Source organism: Rhinolophus sinicus, linkage group LG12 (genome assembly GCF_036562045.2).
Source record: "Rhinolophus sinicus isolate RSC01 linkage group LG12, ASM3656204v1, whole genome shotgun sequence".
Lineage (NCBI taxonomy): Eukaryota > Metazoa > Chordata > Mammalia > Chiroptera > Rhinolophidae > Rhinolophus > Rhinolophus sinicus.
The window spans coordinates 55,877,866-55,888,139 of record NC_133761.1 but is presented as its reverse complement, the minus strand read 5'-3'; the positions used below and the strand labels follow the sequence as shown (position 1 = coordinate 55,888,139).

The window sequence follows — 10,274 nt, the reverse complement described above, 5'->3', positions numbered from 1 at the left end:
CCAGGAGCTGGAAGGAAAACTGAAGCAGAGGGAAGAAGGGGTTTCGGGGAGTGAAGGGAACAGGCCGGGGCAGCCATGGGAGACAAAGGTGAGAAGTGGGCAGCCGTCTCTGCATTTAGGGGGGAGCCAGCAGGGATGTTTGCAGTGTGATGATGAGGGTCAGAATGTGCATTTTTGCCCCATTTGCTCTGCGAGCCACGTTGTCCCATGTCGAAGACAGATGTTCCCAAATGCAGCCTGCTGTTCAAATTCATCACTGGCTGGGTGACCCTGGGCAAGTCGTTGAAAGTCTTGGTGCCTCAGTTTCCTCATCTGTAAATGTGGGAAAAAATAGCAAGACCTAGCCTATAGAGTTAGCATGAGGAATAAATGAATAAATATGTGCAGAGTATTTGAGATGAAGACACCCGCCTGCCCCCGGCTGCTCCAGCCAGTGACAACATGACAGAGGTCCTGTGCAGACACCACTGCTAACTCTAACGGGCCAGCTTTGTTCTGGAGTCGCCATTGGGTTGGCTGAGACTTTCTCATGACAGCCCTGAAGGCTAAGGACCCTCCTGCCCCATCTTCTTTCCTTCTCTCTTTCTTTTCACTGGTGTCAGACCTGTACAGTGGAACCCCCCTACCCTGACTGCGGTTCCCTCTCCCCTTTATCTTTCACCGGCGTTATACCCCAATAAATCTCTTGCACTTCTAACTTTGTGTTGGCATTTGCTCCCTGGAAGACCTTTGGCAGACTAGGTTAAATAGAATTCTTTGGTACAGAACTTGTCAGAGGCTTAATGTAATAACATACACGATGACTCATTAAGAAGGGAACATACGGTGAAGCATTTCCTAAATTTGTGTGACCACTGAATGCTCACATCCACACACTCACACCTACACACACCACAAAACATCCATTCATATCTCATGGAACTTACGATCTGCTGAATAAAGTTTGGTGAACACTGCATTAGAAGACCTCTGAAGTTCCATCCAACCCTGGATTCTGTCACATGGAACATGAAGTGTGAGCCAGTAATTATATTGTATTCAGGGCCTCATTGAACAGAAGGAAAGTCCCAAAGTCTCCCGTGATTTTTATTAACAACCCGAGCTATATTTATAAGTCTCCTCCCATCTGAGAATTCCAGAGCACTTGTTAAGTCCATTGATGTCATCATCCCTATTTTATAGATGGAAAAACTGAGGTGCAGGAAAGTTGTGACACTTGCCCCAGATCAACACTCAAGTTCTTGATGTTGCCACTGAATCACAGTCAGTTTCACCTGTTGTGTTGGTGGAAGACCAAAAGGCGGAACAGCTGCTGAGGGAAAGGAAAGGAAACAGGAAGGGGACCTGGCATCTAGGTCCCTGGGATAAGTTGGATCACAGCAACGACGAGATGTCACTGGGCTGAGCCCTGTCCCTGGAAGGAGGAAGGTGAAAAGTAACAACAAAAAACAGTGCCTGACCCCAGGTAGAATGTAACAGTGCGTACAGGAGAAAAAGTACTGAAACCTGTCTAACCTGCCATAAAACAAATGTAAATCAGGGGAAAATAGAGATCCAAAGGGGTTAGGTGACAGCGTTGGGTGGCTGTCGTATGTAACAGCAGGATTGGCAGTTGGCTGTTCCCAGCTCCCTCAGTGCCCCTTCACTGTTCTAGCACCTGGCCCCCGGCCCCCTTCTTTGCAATCCCCAGCTGAACCCCCCACCATGCAGAAACCCCTCATACTGCAGGGGTTTCTGCCCCAGCGCCAGCGCCAGCTTCCTTTCCAATGGGTGGGTGTCTGGAGTCACAGTGGCTATTAAATATTTTCAATTTCATTGCCTGGCAACAAGCCTGTTAACGGATTGACTGAGTAAAGGAATGGAGTTGGGGGAAGTAATGAAACAAAGAGACCAGATACAGCCTTGCTTCTCAAAATGTGGTGACGTAAACGGTCATGTAAGCCAGGAGTGGGATCCCTACCATGTTAGAACTGCAGCAGGCATGTTGGGGGAAAGGACCGTGACCACCAGACGGCAGATGCAGGAGGGCGGAGTGGGCAGAGTGAGCTTGAGCATGTGTGGGGCCGCTCTAGACGGAGGGGCATGCATCGGGGCTGGTCTTCAGGCTATTTCTGCTGCGAACGCCCCCCTGTCTGGCTTAGAAACATTTATTTAGGGGTCTTGGGGGTGGTATGGATGGAAATTATGGGTGGGGCCAATGTCCCTCCCAGCAGCCTGTGGCGTCTCACCTCCCATAGAGAAGAGGAAAGCGTCCTTACCTGTATGTGTCTCCTACCACAGGCACTGTGAGAATGAGGGGGGGAGGGGGTCCTGAAGTGCCTTTAGCAGACAGATGCCAGCTGCTGCCATGCCAAGGACAGCCCCAGGCACTCTCCCAGACACTGTGATTCACGCTGTGAACGACTCTGTGAGCTCAGCAAAATAGATATTATTTCCCTGTTTTAAGAGATAGGACAACTGACGGTGAGTAATTTAAAAACTGCAAAGCACCCCACCAATACAAGATACAAGTGATTACTAGCAGAGTTATGATCAGGGGAAACCTGCTATGAAAAGCCCTCCCGGAAATGGTATTTGGTGGGCAGAGGACAGTAGCTCTGCCCCTTTCGGCCTTTGGAGAGGACAGGACATAATACCCTGAGCTCTGCCCCACTTGGGAGATCAGCAGAGGGCCCCGAAGGCTGTCTGGGCTTTTTGAAGCTTCCGTTCTGGAGTTTCCTCCCTCCTCCTGCTTTCAGGGCCTCCCATCGTCTGCAACACCACGGACAAGCCCATCCCATCTCCTCTTCAGCACTGGGATCCCCCAGGAAGCCCCTCCCACCCACCCTTTCCCTCATCCAATAGGCCTCTCCCACCCCCATGCTACAGTCAAGGAAAACAGAGCCCTGAAACCTCTCCAAAAGGAAGAAATCTCTCAAACAAAGCCACGCGTTGGAACACTGTGGGATTCATATCCTCTCCGGTCCCTCTGAATTCAGATCACAGACCTGAACGAGGGAGGAGAAGAAAAACCTGGCTTTCCCTCAGCCTCAGCCCCAGTGACAAAGCAGGCCCCCAGCCACCCCCTTCACCCTCCTAAGCTGGGAAAAGAGACCCACAGGCTTGTGGTCTAGGGCGTGAGGGCCAGGCACGCTCCAACCCTTCACAGCCACTTGGCTGGGCCTCCGGTGTCTCATCTACAAATAGGGAATAAGATCTCCTGTGACCAATGATGATGATGAAATGTGCAAATGTGCATAAAGCGAGGAGCTCGGTGCCCGGACATGGGGGCACTCCATTCTAAGGGTGGCTTCAAATAGTACCTCTAGAAGCTGAAGGTCGTGCCTCTGACACCTCACAGACATCCAGGGCCGTGGAGGTGGTGTGGCCTAGATGTTTTATTTTCTCTTCTTTTCACTTGGAAAAAACAATCAAGGAAAATGCTACAAAAAGAGATTGCCTTGTAGTGGTCCTCTGAGACACACATTCTCTCTCTCTCTCTCTCTCTCTCTCTCTCTCTCTCTCTCTCTCACACACACACACACACACACACACACACACACACCTGCTGGCACACTGGCCTCTGGCACACTGAGGCAGCTTTGGGTAATCTCAGCTGCTTCTGACTCACCCACTGCCCTCAGGGCTGGGGACTCACTCCAGGAAGGTTCCCCACAGTGAAGGGTGAGGCCCACGGTGTGTGTGTCTGTCTGCGCCCGCCTGTGTGCTAATGTGAAAGGCATCGTGTGGTCAAAGAAAGATGAGATGTGGGACCCAGTGAGATAGCATTGTGTGAGAAGCTTTGGAAAGTATAAAGAGCATGTTTAAGCAGGTTTAAAAACTGGAGCCTGTCCACAGGTGAGGGCAGTGGTCATTGTATGCAGCTGCAAGTAAATCTGAGTCGCTCAGGATAGCTGTGGGCCTTTGTAAGCAGAATCCTGTGTGCACAGAAGGCTGGTGGATCAGTGGCTTCCGCTGCCTGGAACAGGGTGTTCCCTGGCCGGGGAGAGACAGTCCTGGGTGAGCCAGGAGGCTCTTGTGTCCCAGAGCTGCATGGAGATCCTGACTGGACTGTGAAGCTAGGGCCGGTATGCCTGGTCCTCTGTTGCTTAGAGGACTCTGGAGGGAAAGCCCAGCCACCTGGGAGGAGGCCCTTCCCCCCAGGGATGAATGTCTTCCAGGACATTGGCAGGAGAAGAAGTCTGAGCATTCCCAGCTGCTCTGCCATACGGGGCAGGTAGACAAGCTTCCTCCCCAGAGCCCAGACCCTGGAAGAAATCCCGGGGGGCCCAAAGGAAATCGAAGAGTGAAATAAATCAACAGCTTCCAGGAAGGGCTGTCTCTTTCCTCTGTTTTCGATTGTGATGGTTTCATAAAACCCTTGCACCAGAAACCTTCGAGCTAGAAATGAATGCCTCTATACCCCCACGTCATCTGAGGGTACAGAAAGCAGAGCCTGGTGGCCGGCAGTGACACCGGTCCATCAGGCAGCGTGCAAACTGGAAATGGAGGATGTTAAATAAAAACACAGCCTACTTAGGTCGGGAAGACTTTGAGGAGAAAGAACAACTAGTGCAATAGGGAGAACGCTAGTTCTCAACAGAGAGACTTCTCCAGTCTGTTGATGCAAGAAACATGGAAACCTGTAGAGAATTTTACGAGTTTATCTGAGCCAAAACTGACAACCTATGCCGGGGAGCAAGATCTCAAATGCTCTGGAGAATAACAGTTTGCAGCTTCTTTTCTGTATTTGAAATTAAGAAGGGAATATATAAGGAAGATGGCGTGCAGGTGGCAGAAAGCGAGGGCAAGGCAGGGATTGGATCACAAGGTTATGTGCTTTCTTCAGGGCAGTTCAAGGGGTGTTATTGCTGGCATTTCAAAGTTAGGTGCTAACCTCGCTACACAAGAACAATGGACAGGGCTTCCTTAAAACTTTTCACTAAGGAGGTATAGGCCTGGGGCCTGACTACCCACTGAGACCTGCCCAGTTAGGAATTTATGATTTATTACAGCAGCCCTCTTTCCTCTCCAAGTCTCGGAAACAGGCAAGTGTCTCAAAATCAAACAGATTTTTTTTTTAATGGGGTTAGCATCAAGTGTCCAATATTCTCCAGTTATGCAAGTCAAGTGCCTCTATTTTCTTCAAATACTTCTCACCCTTTTTATTTATTTCTCCATCATCCGTTAAGAGTCTGTGACATGCACATGACATAACAAATGCTAAGGTACAGGGCCTGTCCACAAAGTGTCTACACACAGTAGGGTGTACAGATGTCATACTATAAACTCGGACACCTGAAATTTATGTAGCGTTATTAACCAATGTCACCGTAATACATTTAAAAACACCGTCTTAACAGGGTAAAATAAGGACTCTCATGCACATATAAAATGAACATATGTCAAAGATTTTATTTAACTTATGAGTGGATAAGGGAACCAGTAGGTGTTTAGAAAAACAGTTCAAAGAATATAAATTTATTAATAGATGCAAAACTGATTGATCTGCATACACATGGACAAGAATTATTTGCATTACTCTCAATTTTCTACAACTTACAGAGCTGTAAAATAGTTTGAAGACTGTAAAAGGTACAGACCACTACGGACATGATCCCCTGAAAGGAGTCACCCAGCATTCCATAGGACACCCAGGAATTTTTTTTTTTTTTCAATTCCAAAGACTTTTTTTTCTGACAGGTTGTTGTTTCACAGAAAAATCCTGAATATTCAAATCTCAAACTATCCTTCAAGACCAAGTTACATACCACTTTTTTCACAGAGCATTGTCTGGTCTTTCTCCCTTAGGCTAAAAGGTAATTTTGAAAAAAGGTAAAATCATGACTCTTGTATAGATATAAAATGAATACGTTTTCAAGATTTTCACTTAACTCATTAATTAAAGCAGGCAATCAAGCAGATGTTATAATTGGTTCAAAGGAGAAATCAAAGAAGCACACATTTACATGAGGTAAAGAACACTGAAATGGACTCACCTGTCTTCTCCAATGGGGCGAGACGTCTCTCTGCTGGACAGAATAATTTGCATACTTACAGAAGAATTATTTTGCATTGCTACCATTATCTACAACTTAGGGTTGTAAAATAACTCAAAAACAATGACAGGCTAGAATCAGATGGCCTGGAAAGAGGTGCTCTAAGCCAGAGGTTCTCAGCCTCAGCATTATGGATGTTTCGGACCAGATAATTCTTGTGGGGAGCTGCCCTGGGTATCATTATTAAGATGTTTAGCAGAATCCCTGACTTCTACCCAAGAAAGGCCAGTAGCACAGCATCCCCCGGTCATGACAATAAAATAAAGCCTGCAGACCTTGCCAAATGTCCCGATGTGGGGTAGAGAGGACAAATTTGCCTCCAGTTAGAAGCAATAGTTTTCCATTGAAACACACATTCTTCTATGAGTGTAGGAAAGGAGAGGAGGAAACCATGCACTCCTAGGCACACACCCACTTCTCTGTGTGAGCTGAGACTCTCTTGCTGTCTCCCAGCAGAGTGCTCACAGTGGCCCGAACACAGATAATTGGTCAACATATTCTACCAATATTGACTCAATCCTCCCAGTTAAAACTGAGTTTCAGATAAACAACTGATTTTCCAGTATAAGTATGGCCCCCTGCAGTATTTGAGACGTACTTACTGAAGGGGTTCAGAACAGGCCTCCCCAAGACGGGCCACTTTGGCATGTGGATTATTTTGAGCTGAAGACAACGGAGACCCTGAGGCTCACGAGAAACTTTTACCTCCCCCATAAAGAATTTAAGTTAGGGGCTTTGCTCGTCATAAGAGATTATCAGTCAACTTGTTTGACTTATCGGCAGGGCAGGGCAAACGTCTAATTACTGATCCTCTGCTTTTCCATCGCTCTGAGAATGACTCCCTCCCCTCTGACACCCCAGGCACCTGACCTCAGCCTTAGCTCTGAATGCCGTGTAAACCCATTTTACCTTTCTGACTCGGAACCTCTTGTGTATGTGGGGTGTCTGACTCCCTCATGTATGTGGGGTTTCCATATGTACGAGTAGGTAGGTAATTAAATTTGACTGTTTTCTCTTGTTAATCTGTCTCATGTCGATGTAATTATTAGATCAGTGGAACAAAGTTTCTTCTCGCCACACTGACACTAAAATAATTATTGGTGTTTGTTGAAATTCCAATTTAACTGGATGTGTTTATATTTGCCAGGTCTGTCTCCCCTCTTTGTGATCCAATAGCTGACCAGCAACAGGGTAGCATTCTGATTAGAACAGGCCTTGGTGACTGAGCCCTTGTTCTGCATGTGACTAGTTGTGTGACATTGGGTAATATCATTGAACCTCTCTGATCCTCGGTTTTCCCATCTGTAAAATGGGGACAACAGCAGAAGGACCATCTTCTTAGAGAGTTGCTGGGAGGATTAAATGAGATCACGTATACAGAGCTGTTAGGACACGAAGTCCAGGCCCAAACGATGGCAGCTAATTTCCTCTCCTCGACCTCACTCCCTGATCTACTGACTCACAGGGTGTTTCCTGGCGAGTCACCACTGCCACAGCCTGGGTTTCACCCATCCTCGATCCCCGGGAGGTGGGAAGTTAGCTATCAGTTTTGGCTAACTTTTGCACCCGGGAGCCACTGTGTCCGGTGCCAGCCGGCTGGGCCATCCCAGAGCCGTCCGCAGGTGGCAGCACCGGCCTCGCGGTCCCTCCCGCCGGCGCTCTGCAGGCCGCGCACGGGCAGGCTGCGTCCCGGGCCGGCGCCGAGCAGGCCGGGAGCGGCGAGGCCACACCCCGGCGGGCGGAGGGCGCTTCCCCGCTGGTGAATCATCGCCGGCAGCGGAGCCCGCAGTCCCGTTGCCGAGTGCCGGGCCCAGCCTCGCCCCTGCAGTGCGCAGCACCCGAGACCTGTACCGCGATCGCCGGTCAGCCGGGCACCATGGCGGGCATCGCGGCTAAACTGGCCAGGGACAGGGAGGCGGCCGAGGGGCTGGGCTCGCACGAAAGGGCCATCAAGTACCTCAACCAGGATTACGAGACGCTGCGGGACCAATGCCTGGAGGCCGGGACGCTCTTCCAGGACCCCTCCTTCCCCGCCATGCCGTCTTCCCTGGGCTTCAAGGAATTGGGACCCTACTCCAGCAAGACCCAGGGCATCCAGTGGAAGCGGCCCACGGTAGGAAGCGCGGCGGGATGCGAAGCAGGGCGGGTGGGGGCCCCGAGGCCACCGCCCAGGGCTCCCGGCCAGGGAGGACCGGACAGGGCGTCCTGGAGAGCGAGCCCGCACCCGGCCGCCCCAGCCACAACCCTCAGCCGAGCGATCGCGCCCAACCCCAGGCCTGGCCCGTTACCCCGTGCAGGGCAGGCGTGCGGGTACGCTCCCGGGTGGACCGCGTCCACAGAGGGCGCCTGTTCCCTCTTCCATCCACGGCACTTCGCTGGACACTGCCCTCAAATCCCACTAGCAGTCCCGCCAGGGTAACCCCCTGTGAAGTTCACAAAAACTGGGGTGACATACGGGGCCTGGGGGAACAGCTTTTGCTGGACTCCATTGTGGAGATGGTGGAAAGTGGGGGAGGAGGGTCTTTAGGAATGGAGAGTGGGAGGCAACGTGGGTCCAGGAAAAGTCAGTCTCGAACTCGGGTTCTCTGGACTTCAGAGAGGGGAAGTCCACAGCCTGGTCATTTCGTGACCAAGGATGGTCTTATGCAGTCCTGCTTAGAGTTAAGGCCAGTTTCTTGTTTATTTTAACAAAGGGGAGCTCAGAAGACCTCCCGGTACCATTCACACTGGTGATCAAGGACGGGAGATACAGCGAAAGACCAGTCCCTCATCATTCCGCTGGCCCAGAATCCTCCCCGGAAACCTCAGCTCCCTCCAAGCTGCCTGGTCCCACCCCTGCTCTGTCCTGCTTGCCCTGGCAGGTCTTGGGAGGCTTGTTCCCTAACCTGTTGGCCATCCCTTTCCCATGGAGCCCCTGCTGGCTCCACCTCCTATGGGACACCGCACCGACCTTCCCTCCCAAACCTAAACATGGCTTCCTGGGGAATCCAACCTCTAGATCCCTGTTGTGAATAAACATTCCTGACCTGCTTGCGGTCCTCCGAGCCTCCCCAGCCACCTTCTCTGTTACCCCAAGCCCCGCTCATAAGCAGCAGGTGCAATAGCAAGTACCACTGGCCAGGACTTGAGCACTGGAGTTCATTTGGTGCAGACCTACTGGGTGACCCTCCCTGAGCCATCCAACCTCTTTGCCTCCATGTCTTCATCTCAAAGAAGAGGTGATGCCTCAGTATGTTCCTCTTTTCACTGGCTCTCGAGGCCCAGCCACCTTCAGTTTCTCCAAGGTAACATTCCTTCCTGCCTTCTCACCTGCCAAGGACGTTCTTTCCTGGTTTTCTGGAATCTGGTTAACTCTCATTCTTTGGGATTTAGTCAAATGTCCCCTCCCCAAAGCTACCTCTCTTGACCATTCTCAGCAGCCCCCTCCCCATCTTGTTATTCTGTATCCCTGAAACCTGCCAATTTCCTTCACATCATTTTCACCATTTCTAACTTTCACCATTACCTAGATTTGTTTGTCCTTCTGAACGGCGGGGACCAGGTGTGCATTATTCACCCATATATCCTCAGTCTGGCAGCGTGAGTGCCTTTCACAGAATGCATTCATGCATGCATTCATTCATTCAACTATATTTATTGAGTGCCTAGTATATGCCAGGCACTGTCTTAAATGCAGGGGGGGATACATGCATGTGTGAATAAAGAGACGGTGACGATTTGTGGAACGAGTGAATGAATGAATGCAGTACTGCAATGAGCCTCAAATAGTTGTGAAAGTGATAAACAAGAGAATGTACTCACCCTACATTTGTAGAGCACTTTATGGTTTACAAAGTGAATTCACATACTCATTTACTTATTCTTTCATTCATTCAATGAGCGTATATCAAACACCTAGTATATGCCAGTCCCAGTGCATTTAGTTTCTGCCTCTAAACTATTAAAAACTGTATGTAAACTCCATGCACTGCCTTCTCGCGATGCATGTAGTTTCACTAGGGGCTGGTGAAGGGAGACAGACAGGTCACCCAGTAGTTGGAAATGCCTTGGGACAATAGAGGGGGAGAGAGTTCTGGAGCCATTTCACTGTGGGGAAGGCTGTGCACTGCACAACCAGCAGGGGTGGCTATTATATTCCCATTCAGCACGTGAAGAAATTGAGGCTTGGGGTGGTTAAATATTTGCTCAAACAGGTGTCCAGGGTGGAGCCAGGACTGTGCTCAGTCTGTGGACGTT

General features: G+C 50.0%; 1 protein-coding gene across 1 annotated transcript in view; it reads left to right on the top strand.

Annotated features, from left to right (window-relative positions):
• Positions 1 to 7,676: 7,676 nt before the first annotated feature.
• The window catches only part of CAPN2 (calpain 2), a 47,638-nt gene continuing 45,040 nt past the window's right edge, over positions 7,677 to 10,274 (top strand). Inside the window, exon 1 of the mRNA XM_074316953.1 lies at positions 7,677 to 8,151. Within this exon, the coding sequence (XP_074173054.1) occupies positions 7,915 to 8,151 (237 nt within the window). The 5' untranslated portion in view covers positions 7,677 to 7,914. The remainder of the gene's footprint in view (positions 8,152 to 10,274) is intronic.